Source organism: Tamandua tetradactyla, chromosome 21, assembly GCF_023851605.1.
Source record: "Tamandua tetradactyla isolate mTamTet1 chromosome 21, mTamTet1.pri, whole genome shotgun sequence".
Lineage (NCBI taxonomy): Eukaryota > Metazoa > Chordata > Mammalia > Pilosa > Myrmecophagidae > Tamandua > Tamandua tetradactyla.
Window position 1 is genome coordinate 37,644,406 of NC_135347.1, and position 18,129 is coordinate 37,662,534.

Below are 18,129 nucleotides of genomic sequence, written 5' to 3' on the forward strand. Positions count from 1 at the left end.
TACAAAATTAGATCGTGTTTAGTTGCGAAAGATGTATTTATTTTTAAAAAGCAAAGAAAAGCAATAATGGAATAAGCGTGAAATTTATTTTAGAAAATAAAATTAATTTTAACACATGTACCACCACAAAACCAAGCAGAAGAAAGAAACAAAAAGCTCAGACAACCCCTTATTGCTATGTTCTAGATGTCTTAACTAAAAGTGCCAGCTTTTCATGTGTATATGAGCCAAATACACAAACATACACCTCTCTGTATCAACAAGGAGAAATGGCAAAATATTTCCAGAGGACTTTCTCTCGCAAGCTTGGAGTTGCAACAGCGTATTACACTTTGAGAGAGAAAGGCCCCAAAGTTCCCTGTCGTGGAGGGAAGTTTTTAAAAGCAGAGCAAAAGATCAGGCGAGATCCTCATACATCTTTTTTTATACCCTGAATCTCTAACAGCCACATGGAAGCGCAGGCTCCAGCTTCCACCGAGAAACCTTTTTCTCCTCCTGAAGACAAAAGGAGAGGAGGCCTGGTGGTGAGCGGGATATCTCTGTTAGTTGTCAGCGCAGGTCCATGGGTTAGGAATGCTAATGAGCTTACATTAGGGCCAGCTGAAGACTTGGTTCTCTCCCTCGCACACCCTGACACTCGCACACACTCGGGCTCCTGCATGCGGACTGACAAGCACACACACAGAGGCTCCTGGGCGACCTCCGCCTCTCTCCTTTTTTCTCTCAGCCCAGAGATCGATGGTTGACCCCACCGATGGGCCGCCGCTTTATTTATCTGGCTGCGCAATGATATTATCAGCCTTAAACGTTATATACAGCAAATGTCTTCCTAAATCAACACAATAGGATAGCTTGCAGACACCAGCCTGGTCTTTCTTAAAGAAATCCTTCACTATCTCTCTCTCCCTTTCCTCCTTTCTCTCCCCCCCCCCCCCCCCAGCTTCTACCCTTCTTTACAACTGGGGGTATTTTATATGCTGGACTATGGGATTTGATATCCTGCTTTCAGCATGGTTGGAGGAGGCCTTAGCAGACAAGGAGATGGATAGACACCATTATCCAGGCATCACCGAGATCCCCATCAGGGATTCCCTTATCAGCCGGATCCCGCTGCCCGGACCCACTCTATTCGCAAGATTCGGATTTCTCAAAATTGAGGTAGAGGGGAAGGCTAAGGGGTGCAGGACCAAATGTGCAAACTTGCACCGTGTTAATTGTTTTTCTTTCCTCTCAATTACATTCATAAACCTATTTTCTGCATTGCATGTTATTTCTTTGTGCTTCAAAATTGAAACCACGTGCAGCCTTCTCCCCTCCGCACACACAATAAATGCGCCGCCCCCTCCCCCAACCCACCACACAACTATTTACATCTTGGTTACTCACTCCGCGCTCCGGCCCAAGGAGAAGAAATTGGCCCCATGGGACTATGTGAGGCTTTGTGAAAGCATCTCTCAACTCCGAATCTCGGGGCCCCCATCTCGGAGAGAAGCTCCTGGACCCGTCACCCGGGCCTCCCCCGCCCCCCTTCCTCGCACAGGTGGTTGCGGCTCACACAGGGACAGCTAGCAGGAGGACGTCAGGAAGGAAGGCAGCTCCGCAGTGCGGACGGGCCCACCCGCTTGCCGGCCCCGCACCCGGCCAGCCCGGGTCAGCCCTGGCCGGCGGCGCCTCGGCCGCCCCCTGGTCCATGCTGCCTGGGCCCAGGCCGCCCGGCTAAGGGGGCGGCTGCTCCCTGGGGAGCCTTCCAGCCCTAGGTCCTCCCTGGCAAAGAAGTCCCACCATAAATAAATAAATAAAGTCTAAAGGGGGAGGGGGAGCTGGAAAATGGATTCGCTGACAAGGAGAGATAATAAATGAGAGGCGCTTTCAGATAGATATCTCAGACGTGAAATTGCGCCCAGCTGGTTGTGTAAGCAAACAAATAGTTTCATGTTAGGAACTCTCAACTTGTGGCTTGATGAATAGAACACGACAGAGGTAAATGGGTCTTTAACTCATTTAGGACTACAACTCTTTGGCTTCCCAAGTAAAAGGCCCAGTGACGCTACAGATTTTTGAGCAGGCCCTTTCACAAGAGTTTTATTAGTTCTTACTTGTGTCCCCCTCCGCTCCCTCCCCGCGCTCCTAACGCTCTGACATTTGCAGAGACTTTCAGGTGGTTTGTTCTGAGGAATCGCGGAGCTTACAGGAAGCGATTCTGCCACTGGAGGAGATATAAAGAGCACCTACGAGCCCGAGCAAGGGGAGAAGGGAGTTTTTTTTTTTTTTTTTTTTAAAAACATCTCTCTTTGCCTGTTCCGAGAAAAGAAGCTCAGGTGGGCTCAGATCGAAGAGGCCAAGGATAGCCAGGGCCCCTGAGAGCAAATCGGGGCGGTGGGTGCTTCAGGAGCGCACCGAGACTCCTTGAGGCTGCCAAAGGTGGCGGTCCTGGACCCACCCGGGGGAGGGGGTGGGACGAAGTCCCTTGAAGCCCTAGGCTGTCCTCGTGGCAAGGAGGGACCCGCGTCCCCACCCCCAGTTGGAACATGCGCGTGGTGGACGAAGGCCATCCATTCTCTCCCTCGCACCAGGCCTCCTCCCCTCCCACCCCCTCCCCTGGCGGCTGATAAGGCAAGCCTCCTCCCCAAGGATTCCCGGAGGAGAGAACGTCCAGAGATGGTCTTTCTGATGTTTTCAGCCAAAGCTGGTGTCTAAAGTATGTTTAAACCGACTTCAAAGCCCTAAAGTTCTCAGTCACCCAGCAAGTGTTTGGGTTAGAAAAGGGAACGTTTGACTTTCATATGTCACAGGTAATTTGGAGTGGGAAGTCACCCTGTGTGGGCCGCTGCCCAGCTGCTAGGCTGTACTTCCTCCGGCCCTGGGTAGGCCGTGGGCTCTGCGCTGCCCAGTTAGCCCTGGGCTAGGCCGGCCGGCCTGCGCGCCCTGCAGCGACCACATGGCCTCTGCCCGCCCGCGGCCTCGCACCCGGATTCCACGGCTCCCCCTGGTGCCCGGCACGCAGGCGGGCTTGGTGTGCACCGCGTCCCGGCCGCCCCGCGGACACAGGCGGCGCCGATTTGCCCCACCTCGCCCCCCGCCAAGGCCCTGTGCCACGGCGGCTCCCAGGAACTGGGGAGCCCTAGGAGCTCTGGGTCGTAGAGCCAGGGCAGCCCGGCCACGCCTGGGCCCTGCTCTTCTGCACGCCAGGAGGCCCCGGGCCTCTCGCCTCTCACCCTCGGGCACGCGGCCACTGGTCAGCCAGGCCCGGAAAGCCTTATGTCACCCGGGAGTGAGAGGACGCTTCCGGGGTGTCGAAAGGCCCTCCCGCTGGCTGCGTAGGTGCCGCCGTCTCAGCAGCGGAACGTTCCCTCGGCGCTAGCGGAGTCGCCGCCCCGACTGCGGGCTCCGGGCGCGGGAAGCCTCGCGGCGGGCGCAGCCTGGGCCCCGCCGGGGCGGCCACGTGGCCCCCGCAGGCCCTGGGAGGCTCGGCCTCTCCGGACGACACGCAAGCGCCGGCCTGGGCAAGTCCAGCGGCTCTGTGTGCAGTGCAGGTGGGACCGCGCTAACCACTGAGGAGACGACCCAGAGGGGAAGCCCCCGGCCCTGGGTCCCCAGAAAGGCGCGCCGAGCACTGGGGCAGGGCGCCGCCTGCTCGCCCTTCCGCTCAGAACCGCCGCCCGCCCGCTCCCGCCCGCAGCCCGCGAGCCGGCCTGGGAGGCCACAGAAGGCCCGCTCCTCTTCCTCCGCGCGGGTCCCACCCGGGCTTGGGGCTCGGCTTCCCCAGGCCGTGGGCGACGCAGCAGGCCGGGTCGCTCCACAGCCACGTCCCCACCACCTCCTCCCCGCCCCGAGCGCCTCCTGCCTTGGCTCTCGTTCGCGTCTCCACGCACTGGGTGCCTGGTGCTTTGGCCTCCATATTGAAATTAATTGAAAAATACGTTTCCGACCTACGAAAATGTTTATCTGTTTTCATCAGAGGGATCACACTGTAATGAATATATTTACATCTCATTTCAAGAAAGGCAGGACAGAAGGGTGAGCTCTCCCAGGCAGCGCGGCTCCCCTCCCCCCTCCTCGGCGCCCCGGCCGCAGCCCACCCCACCCCACCCACTCCCTGCGCAACGCTCTGGGACAACCTAGGAGGGCTCCCTGAGACTTCCTGGGGGAGGTCAGGGGGTAAATAGGAACTCTCCCCGGCTCCCTCCTACCTTGGCTGTCCAACCTGCGGGGAAATCAGTCTCGGCCCAAAGATATTGGCCCAGGGAGTGGTGCAGAGGATGCTGCGAGGGGCAGGGAGGGGACACGAGCCGCCCGCGGCGCAAGGGGCTGGCACCCTACACATCCTACTCGCCCAGCCGCTCTAGGGCTCAGGCCACCCCAGGCGGGCCAGGGTAAGGGTCATGGACCTACAGGGGCTTCTCCACAGAAAGCGCGGTACTGCCCGCACTGTGCCGCACCCGGAATGTCAAAACCTCAAGGGGCTGGAGTGTAGAAGCTTGTTAATGCATTTTTTTTGTAAGGAAAAAAAAATCTGGAGACTTCTAGACAACAAATTGAAGGCAAAACATTGCCAGTGACTTCTGAAAGCGAAGCTCTTGCCTCATTCGGGCTTATTTGGGGCTGGGGGAAGGGATGAGAGGTGTTATTTTAAAAGATCTGGCTTTATTAATACGCTAAGAAAGCGCTCCCTTGGCAGTATGTGTTCTCGCAGCGCCGGCTCGGATCCTATAAAACATTCATGCTCCGAAAGCTGTTACAGAGCGTTGTCCCCCACGCACACCCAATGGATGTCTCAGGGGAAGACTTCTGTCCTCGAAGGAACACTAGGGCGGGATGAACCAGCCCCAGTTCAGCCCCCATACACCCAGATTCTGGATCCACGCCTCTAAGTGCTCCAGGGAGGCCCTTCCATCTACCCACCAGAGCTGAAGGACTCTCCAGGGAACCCCTGTCACAGATCCTGGAGGTATGGGCAAGCCACCTCCAGCTCGTCAGCGGACCTAAGGGGAAGCAAAGCCTGGTCTCGCACGCTGAGGCCCCAACTTACTCTCCCAAGCTGGGTGAGGCAGGACCCTCCAGCCACCCGCATCCAGGCGCAGCACAGAGGCGTCCTAGAAATGCCTTCCCCCGACCCTCAAATCTGCCCCTTCATCCCTCTCCCTGCATCTGCCCTGCGAGTTCCCACCTGCAGCCAGGCCCCTGTTTAGTGCTACTGGCGAGTCCCTGAAGCAGGCGGTGTTCCCTGCACTTGGTGCATCGAGACTCGGCTCGGCTCCGGCGCGCGACCCTGCCTGCCCCAGGCCCTTTCTCAGGGAGCGCAAGGCCACCCCGGCCTGCAAGGTTGGAAGGACCCCTCTCCAAGACCTAGGCGCCCCGGCCTCCCTGCTGACCCTGGCCCACGCAGATCCTTCCCCTCCACCTCTACAACACCAAGACAGCGATTTGCCTTTAGGAAATGAATCCAGCCAACTTGGCTATAGACCTTAAAATTTCCTCCCTGTAACACCCCCCTCCTCACAATTCTAATGGTAATTGAGGTGGATGTTAATTGTGGGGTCCTCTTGCACAGATGACATCTGTCAAACAACCAGACACGTGGGTTTTGCTAAATTCTTTTATTTTTGTTTAAATTTCACTTCAATTTTAATTCTTGAAGAACAGCCTCGACAACATATATCGCACTCATTATAAGAAGCAAAGGGTTATATCAAAAATTATTAGTATAGAATCACAGGAAATCTGGTTTGGAACCAGAAAAAAATACAAAACAGATATAGATACATAGACACAGGACAATTTTTATAATTATTTGGAAAATGTTATTTTCCCCTAATTCTTGTTTCCTTTTTTCTTTATGCGCATACAATGTTTAAATTTTACAAAAAAATGAAAATAAAGACTAATATTTTACAAAATGAATAACAATGTTCAGGGTGTGTGTGTGTGTATGTGTGTGTGTGTTTCTACACAGGGTTCAGTCCACTTCCATGTGTGGTGTTTTCTGTACAGAATATATCCACATCCGTCCACAATAAGTTCTGGAAGGTCCATTAGTCTCCTTCTGTTTTATTAAAATTCTCATGACACTCTCTTCCCACTCTTTTTCTTTTTCTCACCCGACACAAGTCCTGTTTCTTTCCTTTGCGACTTGCTCACAGGTCTGATCCTAAACGAATCTCCTTTTCTCCTGGTTTGCAGCTTCGGTTGCCTTTCTGCAGGGCAGGCTGCTGCTGTCCCGCCGCCCCCCCCCCCCGCCCCCCGCGGCCTGCCCGGCCCACCGCACCCCACGTCAGCCCGGGCGGCCCCGCGGCTTTGGAGTCCTTGGCTCAGGCTGATCCTCCGAGTCTCTAGGGGGGCGGGGGCAGGTGGGAAGTGCCCGCGGTCTAGGAGCATTGGATGGACATGTAAGGCCAGTTGAAGCTGCTCCCGGACAGTAACATATCGCGGATGAGAGTTTCGATGGGGGTTTTACCTACCAAACGGACGAAGAAGAGCTGCTCGATGACGGAGGAGGACACGGTGCGCAGCGAGGGCAGTCGCAGCAGCAATTTGCCGAAGCGGCTCGGCTGGTTGGGGTACTGGCTCCGCACGTACTCCTCCAGCGCGCACTGCGACTTCTCCTGCAGGCTTTCGATGTGGGCGGCATCCGACAGGCCACAGGCGTCTGCCCGAGCAGTCACGCGAGGGAGAGACCGGGGAGGAAGTACAGGGTTAGGTCGGCGAGCAGCAGAGACACAAACTAGCCACACACACACACACTTTTTTTTAAAGGACAAAAGGGAAAAGAAACCAAATTTTAAAAACGTAAATCATTTCCCCCACACCTTTCCTCTCCCATTTCACCATTTCCTTCCTCCAGCCCCCAACACAAATAAAAATAAATCAAACCCCCACCAAGCCTAGGGGAGCTGGAAAGAGAAGCACACACTTGCAGAGGCAGCAACCTCTCTAGTCCCTTTGTTTTGCCTCTTTCACCTTTGCATTAAATAATGTACGATGCTGGAGCCATGTCTGCAGTGTGTAGCAACCTGTCCTTGGCCTGCAGGGGAGTATCTTTCTGCCTGTGCTCATTAAAGGGAGAACTTTTGCCCCTGATTTTGGGGTGTTCAGGAGCCCTGAAGGAATATGCAGCCTTGAGTCAACTAAAGGCTTCCTGGAGTCCCTTCTTAAGTCCAAATGATCCAACCAGAAGCCTCAAGGAGAACCTAGATTGTGTAGTGTACAAGTACATGGGAGGGAGTAAAGAATCATGGACTGGCAGTGCCTGGAATCAGATCAAGTACATGCTTAGTAATATAGGATTTGAGATCCACTATCTATGCAAGCGAAGGCTCTGCAGCAAATCCTCCATGAGGTGTACACTTCTATCTGTGCCTTAGATCAAGTAATTGAAAATTGGTCACATCTCTGTAAGCTATATAATAATCAGGAGGAATATGGCTCAGTTACTCCAGGCTGCGGAAAGGAGACATCTGCAGTGATCAGACACAAAGCTGGGCTAGAGGCAGCAGCAGCAGCAGCAGCAGCTGCTGCTGCTGCTGCTAGGAATGGGGTGGTGGGGGGTGTTAGGGGTTGGTGGTAAGAGGGGATGTGGCGAGAGAGGTTTCCCATGGAAGGACCCAGAGAGAAAAAGGTACCTTCACACAATAATGGCATCTCAAAAATTGTATAGTTATCTCACATCAAACATGACCCTTCTTGGTCCTCTATTTTTAATATTTTTATTTCAAGAAAGGCAACTATATTGTATCAAATAACTAAACCAGGCAAATCGAGGGGAAGGTAGAATCAGAGGGAGTGAAGGTTTCTACTCTGAGTTCAAATATGCATGTTGTTCCTTATATTAATAATAAATATTTTAAAAACAGGAGGATCACAGAGGAGCCCTTAGCCAGTCAGGAGGTTGACTAGAGATCAAAGGCAGAGTTTGCTAATATATATTATCCAGGAAGAAATCCATGCATAGCAATGCTCCCAAAGGACATTGTATAATTATGAATGGGCAAGTGTGACCCTAAGAATATACAACAAATGATTCAAAGTGAAACCTGTGTATGCTGAGTTTCTAGCTCTATGTCTTTATTTTTCAAGAACTGGGATTTGCAAAGCATTCTAATACCTTCATCTACAAGGCTATGGCCTCCAGCAAAGATACAAATAAAACTAGCAATGCTTCAAGAACTTCTGAGGCAAGTCCCCTTTGACCCTAGATTCAGACTGGGTTCCTCTCAGAAGTCTAATTACTCTAGCCAGCTGCTTGGGTGCATCCACACTGGGCTATCTTGGGAAACCAGTGAGGTTTTATGGCTGGCAGAGCCAGGACAGGAGCTCTTTGGGGCTTCACCACTGAGGGGGGACCCTGAGGTCCGCCTTTGGCCCTGCTGCTAACCTGGCCCTGCTGAACGGCACCACGCAGACCCATATTTACATATATCTTGCTTTACATGCATTATCTGCCATTATGCCACAGGATCCCTTTCAGCCCCAGATAATGCAATATGAAAAGGACCCACTGTTACCCCAGCAGATTTTCTTAAAGACCCATATGGCATCCCCTTCAGGTCAGTACAATATTTATTTGATATTTACTATTAGGGTCCCCAGAGTGCAAGGTCACTACCTAACTCCCAGCTAAGCCACTCCAAGGGAGGGAAGTCCAGGCAAGGCATGCTCAGCTGCTTCCATTTTCCTTCCTCCTTTGGAGGCAGAATACCTGTAACTGGGCCAGCCTGCCAGGTATCAGCCAGCCAGCCCTATCTCCTCTGGCAGAAGCCCACATCTTGGCCTGGCTTCCCACTCTGGATATTATTCACCCCTTTCCCTGCAATAGGACTCCCCCAACTATGGACCACATGGGCTCTCAGATCATTTGGGTGCTTGTGACGGCAGAGCTGGGTTATCAGGGGGTATAACGCAGTGCATATTTACATTCCATGAATTAGACTCCATATAAGAAAAGGAGGCAGAATGTGTAAAATCTGTGTCTGACTTTTTATACAGTAGTGTCAATGAAGGAACCTTCAATATTTCTTCTACAGTGTATGGAAAAGAAATTATGTAAATAAATAACCATTACCGCTCAGGCCCTCCCGGCTTAGCCTTTGTACTATAGAGAATGTATTTCATGTTGTGCATTCAGAAGAGTTTAGTGTTCAGGAAATATAGATGTAATCAGCTGCCATAACTAGAAATCAAAGTTATTATTGTGCTGAAAATGGATTTATTGTATTTATGTTAACTAGATGGCTCCTTTCAGGGAAGGTCTCATTTATTTGAGGGAATATTTAGGTGTATGCATTAATGAGTTTTTTTTTTTTAAGTAAGTTCAGGTCATGACCTAGTCCTTGGATGCTGTCCAAAATATTAAGGATTAAACATACCATCCGGAGGCCAAATGTGGAAACCACCACAGGGGACCCCTGTGCCAGCTTCAAATACTTAGCTGAGCAAACCACGTTGGACAATATGTCTAAAATTGTCTTTTCCATCATTCAAAGTTTGCTTAAAAGTTGGATGACTTTGAGAAGGCTTCCCGTGAATTCCCTTCTGGCTAGCAATCAAAACAAGTTTAGTTAAAAGTGGAAATGTGTTGTATGGAGGAGAGGGATGAATTACTACCGACAGCTCTATTTCCATTTTCATATATTCTGCTTGCAATTGTCCAGCAAAATAACAGTATTGTTCACTTCTAGACAGTCTTGCACCTTGAAGACTTGGTATAGTTCACTTTTAGACACCCTTGCACCTTGGAGAACAAGAAAGTTCTTTGGGAAAACTTTTTTCAAAGGAACACCTTTTACGAGGGTGTTTTGTGTTGGAAAGTTGAAAGAAAAGCGTTATTAATTCCACAATCTTCCCTACAGCCTGTACAGTCCTTGCTTCTCTCTGGTAAAGGGCATGAGATCAGAAAAGTCAAGGGGGTTCAAAGAACCTTAGAGGGAACAAGCAAAAGGGAGGGGAGACCCTTCCTGAGAAGACCTCTGTCCAGCACCAAAAAACATTTCTGCTTCCAGACACCTCTCTGAATGAGATTTTAACCCCCTAGCTTTCCTGACACCGGCCTGCTTCCTGATGAATTTGGCTAAGGAGCTGAGTAGTGGAGAGCGAGCCAGGCCCCAGGCCTGCCAGAGCTAAAGCAGGCTGGTCGCTGCTTCCCAGGCTCTTTGTCACTTTTGAAAAACACATTTCCATCAAGAAGACTTATTAAGATAAAATGCATTCAAACACGGAGAAGGCTCTTCAATAAATCTTCCATTTGTTTTAAGGTTTGCACTTGATCCTCTCGCAAAGAATAACTCTCTCTCCCTCTAGCAGACCTGCATTTGCTCTGAAAGTAAAAGGGGGGCAGTCCAAGTCCACGGCTCTGGCCACCCTGCATACAAATTAGATGCTCCTGTCTAAATAAATTATCTGCTGTTCAGATCGATATTAATACTACATTTGCTACATTACAATATTGTGCAAATTTAAAAGTCATTTTAATACAATGTAAATACGATCCTTCACGCATGAAAGCCAAGAAATATTGATAGATTATACCACTGCTTACTGTTCAACAAGGCCTTGGGAAAGAGGTTTTGCCATCTCTGCTCAAGAATGGTTCCAATTTGACCTTTGGAGGGCTTGGCTTGAAAATAGATTTATTAGGACAGTTTATTTGTTCTCGGAATGGAGGAATTAACAACAATAATGCCAATAATGCTGGTAAAACTGAAGCTAACCCTATTCATAGTGGGCAGGGCCCAGGACTGACTCTGAGCAGCCCTGCTTCCCACCAGCTTCCTTTCTGGCTTTGTTTATATTTCCCCCCATTACCTGCTGTCCCGGGTGTTTATATGTTTCCCTCTTGCGGGTTACAATAATAAAAGGGGGGCAGTGTTCTCTGAGGCTCAGACCAGAGCCCTTCAAAGACAACGTTAATGCACTTTCCTGGAAGTTAATTTGAACCATCTATCATAAGAGAAATTGTTAACATGCATGTTACCACCGCCTACACCTAATTTGATATTTTTAAGGCAATCTGTTAAATTTCCAATATTCGTGTGTTTTGCATAGTCATGAGATTTATCTCTGGCCGGGAATCCTCTCAAACTTGGGCAATCCAGTACTGCTTTTTTTTTTTTTTTTTTAATCTTTCTTGTTTCGATCGAATCCATTTCTACGACCCTCAATAACCTCAGCAACTGCAAACATGAATGGTTTCCGATAAGGGAAAATCAGGCAGCAATAAAGTGGGATTATTTATGATTTATTTGGAAGTATTCTTCTCTCTCCACCTCTCTTGGTGTGTTTCTCAGTGTCGGGAAACTCATTCGGGGAGCGTGCCACACAGAAGAGAAAGGCACATTCCCACGTTCTCTTCCTTTCCTCTCCTCCCCCAGAAACGCCGAGCTCTGGCTCTCCATATACACTCTCTCACACACGCGCGCGCACACCGCACACACGCGCAGCCAGACAGATCCACAGCACCGCCTCCTCCTCTCACCCCCCCCATCTATACACACACACACACACACACACACAACCAGGCACGCACCCGCCGCAGCGGCGGCCCCGCGCGGGGTTCCAGGCCTCCAGGCCTCCAGGCCTGGCCACTGCCGCCCGCACCCGCGCCGCCCCGGCTCCCGCACCGCAGCGCTCCCAAGATGGCAGCGGCGCCGCCGGCCGCGTCCTCGCGCCGGGGCCGTAGGGCCAGAGCCAGGCCCAGGTCCGGTGCGCACCGGACCGGGCCCAGCGCGGCGGTGGCGGCGGCTCAGCAGGAGCTCAGGAGCCCGGGCCCGGGCGGCGCAGTCTGAGCTCGCTCCCGGCGCGGCCTGCCCTCCCCGCGACCGCAGCCTCACCTGACGTGAACAGCACGATGGCTTTGAGGCAGCTGTACTCGGCTGAGTCGACGTGCAGCGCCTTGAGCTTCTCCACTTGCTCCTGGAAGATGCGGATGTGGTCCATGAAGGCCACGACGCGGTCGGCTGACATGGGCGAGGCGTGCAGGCCCGCGGCGGCCAGCAGCGGGGCCACGTGCAGCGGCATGGAGCACTGAGCCGCGTTGAGCACAAACAACTCGCTCCAGGTGAGGCGCAGCAGGGACACCTGGTCGGTGATCTGCAGATCCGGGAAGAAGGGGATGTTGCGGGCCCACTCGACGGCGCTGAAGAGCAGGCGCGCGGCCAGCTCGCAGATGTTCTCGATGCCCATGATGTTGTTGGGCTGCATACACTGGCTGCCGTAGCGCGACGTGGGGTAGGGCTCGGCGCGCAGGAGCAGCGAGATGTAGCCCGACAGGTAGCAGTGGCCGTTGAGCGGGTCCCCGTTGGTGAGCGCATACTGGCCTGGGTTGGGCTGGGTTGGAGGCATTCTTCCTCGCTGAACCGCTGACAAAAAGAAAGAGAGAAAAGAGGCAATGTGCATCCAGGGAGCTTGCGAATATCGCCGCGCCGCAGCGCACCCGACACAATGCGGAGGCTCTGCCCGCAGCCACACGCACCCCGCGCACCTCCTCTCGCGCGCTGGGTCTCACTCACATCCTACATCGCGAGGAGTTCCGGGGAGAGGCCTGCCATCTCCGCGGCCCGAGGTGCCCAGCTATTGCTTGCACCCCTAGCTACCCCAACCGTGCCGGAACGAGGCCTGACTTCAGCGTCCCCGGCCCGGCAAGGCCAGCCCTGTTCCTAAGACAAGAAAGTGCCAACCCCTCCGCCACCAAAGAGGAACACACAGGAAAATGAAACCCCACTCACCCCTCCAGACTGAAGCAAATCAGGGTTAAAAAAAAAAAAAAATAGGCGAAACCTCAGAAAGGTGGTGATTCTAGGCAAATAGCTAGAGGCCTCCTTATTTGCAAGCAAGCAGCATTTTGCTCATAAAATGTTTCCATATTCTCTAAAAATGCTATAGAATTATCCTTAAAATAGGTACAAGTTACTAACCAATTACAACTTTTGAGTAGAGAACAAGTATCCATCACCCCTCCCCTCTCCCCTCCACCACATAGCCCCATACAAAGTTCTAGCTGTTAAAAGCAACACAAAACTAAATATTTTCAAGAAAATAAGTTGAACTTACAGTAGCCAAACATTATTGGAAAAAGTGGGAATAATAATTAATGTTTGTCCTGTGCGGTGCCACTGCAACCTGCAGCCAGCTTTTGCCCAGTGAATGCACGAGCTTGCAACTGCAAAAACACTGGATTCATTAACCATCTGAATGCAAAACGTAAGCATGCTTTGAGTTCTTAAAGCTGACCAAAGTTTTTTTTTTTTCCAAAGTGTATGTTTTACTTCAACAGTGCCAGCATTTTAAATTGCCATGTAAACAAAGGCAACTTTAGAAAAAGTTAGGGCTACTGAACTCTCCCCCCAACAAATTAATATAGATATACCCAAGTACATGCAGCTTTCTAAATTCAGGTAGTGTACTATTTTCTTAAGTTTGCCTTGCTTCTAATTTTAATGCAAGCCCAAGTGCAATTTAAGCTCTTGAAACATAACGGCTAGAATACTTTTTTCTAATTATAGTTTTGAACTTGGCAGTTATTTTTCAATTAAATGAGAGCACAATTCAAAGTTGTTGTTGTTGTTGTTGTTTTTTTCAGATGCCTACAAAATCTCCCTGGAGCTAGGAATGAAGTCGTCATATTTGCTTGCTCCTTGAGATCTAAAGGATTTCAATTTCTTTTCTTGTGGCATATAAAATGTAATTTTAAAGTCAATTATAAGAAGGAGTAATCTGCATTCTGCAAAATTGACTGGTTTGCTAATTTGACTATAAGACATCTTTAACGATTGTCGGGAGATAAACTTTAACTGTAAATGGCTAAATATATTTATAAGATAAGTGCTGAATCTCCTGCCACATGAACATGAAACATATCTAAACCCAACATCAAAGTTGTGTTTTAAAAAAAAGAAAGAAAGAAACATACAACACAGGGATTAAATGAAGTGGAAGCTCATACCAGCTGTAAGTCTATGCATTATGGCCAAATCAGAAGGATCGGTAAATGCGTTGTAAATTGTAATTTGTATGCAGTATTTAAGCAGAGGGTGGAGTTTGATGAAGAAATAAAACGAGTATCATGCTTCTTTAAAAATGACACAACTATGAAAGCACGGTTCAGTCACAAACTTTCCTTTCAAAGTAGAGGGGTGAAAAGAAGGCCACAGCTCCAGAGGAGGCAGCCCCCAGCTCCGGGGAGAGGACAGGGAACCAGTGAACGGGCCAGAAGCCCCCCTTCCCCCCTAATTAGACCTACAAGTGCAATAAATCTCACTCCTCTTTTCCAAGCTAAGCTTCCAAAAGGATGATGGCAGCAATGAATCTACGGTTCAAAATACTTCAGCTTGCCGCCCTCCCCCATTTTAAATAAAGGATATGAAGAGGTGGAGGGAAAAGTGGAATGAAAAAACACAGAAAGGGAGTTTTATGGGGGAAATAAGCACTCCCTCCCCAGGCTCATGCCAGTACAGCCCCAAGCATCCTCACGCACACACGGGAAAGAGACACACACCGAGCACATCCAAGACAGAGGGAGGGAGGGGGATTTTAAGCCACAGCTCACGATCCCAGGGATACAATCCGGAGCAGGCAGCGGGCGGGGTGGGGAGCCGGGGAGAGGAACGCAGGCCGGGAGGGGGAGGCAGCGGCAGCGAGCTGGGGAGGGGGGGCGGGAACGCCGGGGGAGAAAGGCAGCGGGGACAGGGGAAGCTGGGACCGGCCGGGACCGCTCGAGCCCCACACAGCAGCCACCCCCACGAAGGAGAAAGAAAGTGGGCCGAGAAAGCGGGCGAAGCGCGGGGAGAGAAGCAGAGAAGAAATATTCACCTTCCCGCCTCATGCCCACTTTGAGGCACTTCTTTAGGCGGCAGTATTGGCACTGGTTGCGGTGGTGCTGGTCGATGGGACAGTTCCTGTTGGCACGGCATGTGTAAGTTAAGTTCCTGCGGACGCTCCTCTTGAAGAAACTTTTGCAGCCCTCGCAGGTGAATTGGCCGTAGTGCTTGCCGCTTGACTTGTCCCCGCACACCACGCACTCGATGTGCTGCTGGCTCTGGCCCGAGCCGGGCGGGCCCTGGCCCTTGTCCCCTGCCGTGCCGGGGGTGGCGGGCGCTCCGGGCTGGCCCGGGGTCTGCGGCGTGTGCGGCGCGCCGGAGCCCGCCTGCTGCTGCTGCTCCCCGGCGCCGCCGCCGCCGCCGCGGGCCGCCTGCGCTGCGGGGTTGGGGCCGCCGGGGTTGCCCCCGGCCACGTCGTCCTGCGGATCTCGCCAGCTGCTAACTACCATTGCCATATCTTTGGGCCCGGGGAGCGCTGGGGGGAGCCGAGCTGCTCACCAAGGGCCGTGGGGAGCGCAAGAGCGCGGGGAGGGGAAGGGGAAGGGGAAGGGGGAGGGGGAGGGGGCGGGGGGCCCGCTGGGCGCCCCGGGGTCGCGGGAACCGAGCCTGAGCCGGGCACCGGCCGCTGCCGCCGCCGCCGCCGCCGCCGCCGCCGCTACTGCCTCGGCCGCCCCGCTGCTGCTGCGCGCCCGCCCGCCCTGCTGGCGTTTTGTTGTGGTTCCTGCTGTTTTCTTTCTCTCTTTTTGCAGCCCCCCCAGGCTCTCAAGCTCCCCCCCCAACACCCCTGCTCCCCTAGCCCGCTCCCCCCGCGCTCCGTTCCTGGGGGGGGCCGCACTCTCCTTCCCCCCTCCCCACCCCCCCCCCGCGAGCAGGCTCCCTTCTCTCGCTTTTTTCTTCTTCCCCAAGTTGCAAAATCAGAAATGGCACAGGCAGCAGCGGGGAGCGGCGCGGGGCGCTGCGCCGGGGGCGGCGGGCATGGGCCACGGCGCGCGCACACACTCGCCCTCCGCCTCGCCCGCACCCCCGCGCACACACACACTCGCACACACTCGCTCACCCGCGCCGGGCGCCCGCCCGCCCGCCGGCCGCCCGGGCTACGCGCAGCGCGCGGGCTGAGCCGACATAGAGGAAGCCGGCGAGGGCGGAGGCGGCGGCGGCGGAGGCGGCGGAGGCAGCAGCGGCGGCGGCGGCGGCGGCGGCGGAGGAGGTCGCGGCTGCAGGCGCCGCTGGAGCCGCCGCCTCAGCAGCTGCGGCGAGCGCCACTGGAGGAGCCCCGGCCGGGGCGGGGGTCCGAGCCGGAGACTGGGCTGCAGCCGGAGCGCGAGCCGGGGCCGGGGCCGACCGCGCCGCCGCCGCTGTCCCGGCGGGAGCCCTCTCCAGGCTCGGAAGTGCGGGAAGCGCGGGGAGCCACGCAGGGCGCGGGGTGAGGCTGCCGGGGGCGATCAGGGCGCGCGGGTGTCGGGGGGCCAGGTCCAGGGCCGGACGCAGCCAGCCATTCAGGAAGGCAGCGCTGGAAAGCGGGAGGCAGCCGGCGAGGAGAATCACACACTTTGCTCTTTTTGTTGTGCCGGTGGCGCCGGGCTCTCGTTGCCTTCTTCTTTCAGGAGGTGACGGAAGGGGGAGAAAAATACGAGATATTCACGCCGGCGACGAATTCACAGCGAAATTGAAAACATAAAAATCAGAGCAAAAAGAATTGGGGAAAAAAAAAAAAGCGAGTGAGACATCCAAAGTAGGTCGAATAAATAATCCTCTTCTTTTTCTCTTTCTTGCTCCTTCTTCTGCTTCTTCTGCTATAACACACAGAGCTAGTTAAAAAAACCCTGGAGAGCGCCCAAAAATGTTCTTTTTTTAGTATTTTAAATAAGTGCTCTTCAGCCGGGAACCAACACCCTCCCTCTAAAAAATATCATATATGTATAAAATAACGATAAGAAGAATACGAAGGGGTGCCTCCTCCTCCTCCTCCTTTTTTTTTTTTTTTTTTTTTTTTTTTTTAAGTTTAGCCCTCTCTCTTCTTCAGGAATGGAGTAAAAGAGACAGGGAGGAGGGGGAAAAGGAGAGAAAGAAGGAGAAGAAGAAGAAGGGCGAACAACTAATAGAATATGTAAGAAAGGAGAATGGGGAGAGGGGAGAGGGGGAGAGAAGAGAGGGCGAGAGAGAGAGTGAAAGCGAGAGAGGGAGAGAGAGAAAGAGAGAGAGGAAGAGAGAGAGGGAGAGAGATGAGGGAGAGAGAGAGAGAGGGAAACAGAGGGGGAGAGAGAGAAGAGAGAGAGACCCAAAAATTGAATGCGTTTAAACGGGAGGACTCGCAGAGCAATGTTTCCGAAAGGGGGATCTGCGCGAATGTCTGTATATAGTGAACTTTGACACTACTATTGAAACTGACACGTTTCTATGGAGATCGCTGCCTTATATGGAGCTCGTGTCAAGGAGCCAAGAGAAGGGCTGCTGGCAACTGATAATCAAAGGCGACTGACTGGTCAGAGCCCTGAATCGGGGGGGAGAGAAAACGGGAGGCTAAGGTTAGCCAAGCCTCCCGCACGCCATTGGTTGGAGAGCCCCTCCCCCTCGGCTTTTTCTTTCTTTCTTTTTTTTCTCTCCCCTCCCTCTTAGCTACCTACTGACTGGGATGGCGAGGGGAGGAGGAGAGAAAGTGAGCGAGGGGGTTGTGCTTCTGACAAGCGCAATTTACATTGAGATCGCCCTGCGCTGCTATTTACTCTGAGACCTGATTAGTATGGGTCGTTTGTGGTCACACACACACACATACACACACACACACACACACACTCACACCAGAGGGGGAAGGGATAGAGATGGGGAGAATGTTTTGTAGTGGGGCTGAAAAGAGCATTAGAAGGAAATTATTTTGATTTCTTCTTAAAAGTTTTTAAAATTAGATTTTATGAGCGTGAAGGCAGTGTCACTGAAAATGTTCGAAAAAAATTAATGGGAATGAAACCCGCATCATTTTAATGATTCGTGAAATATACTGGGTTTGGATTGTTTTCTTCAGTTATATAGGAATAAACCAAGTGTGGCTTCTGTTAATTTTATTTCCTTTATAGAAACAGGGTAGGGTTTCCCTATTTTTCTTCTACCCCCGTACATCTTGGTTTTAATGGTTTAATTATAATACATTATGATTTGGATAAAGCAAATTACTGGACTTTGCAGCTATTGCCACAAATTCGATCCGAATCAACTGTACTTATTGATTCCAAAGATGTTTTTAAAAATAAACTTTTCAATCTAGTTTTTCCTTTTTTTTTTTTTTTTAAAGTATCCCCAGGCTGTTCCCAACGCCCAACAACGCTTC

General features: G+C 52.3%; 2 protein-coding genes across 2 annotated transcripts in view; one reads left to right on the forward strand and one right to left on the reverse strand.

The window, feature by feature from the left end:
• The window catches only part of ARB2A (ARB2 cotranscriptional regulator A), a 545,745-nt gene extending 532,101 nt beyond the window's left edge, over positions 1-13,644 (forward strand). The window contains exon 11 of the mRNA XM_077139150.1: positions 13,571-13,644. Within this exon, the coding sequence (XP_076995265.1) occupies positions 13,571-13,629 (59 nt within the window). The 3' untranslated portion in view covers positions 13,630-13,644. The remainder of the gene's footprint in view (positions 1-13,570) is intronic.
• NR2F1 (nuclear receptor subfamily 2 group F member 1) lies at positions 6,239-15,336 on the reverse strand. Its single transcript, XM_077139156.1, has 3 exons — positions 14,800-15,336; positions 11,823-12,350; positions 6,239-6,646 (listed from the first exon to the last, which is right to left on the reverse strand). The coding sequence occupies exons 1-3, from the start codon at positions 15,260-15,262 to the stop codon at positions 6,366-6,368; spliced, it is 1,272 nt and encodes a 423-aa protein (XP_076995271.1). The 5' UTR covers positions 15,263-15,336; the 3' UTR covers positions 6,239-6,365.
• Between the last annotated feature and the right edge of the window lie 2,793 nt (positions 15,337-18,129).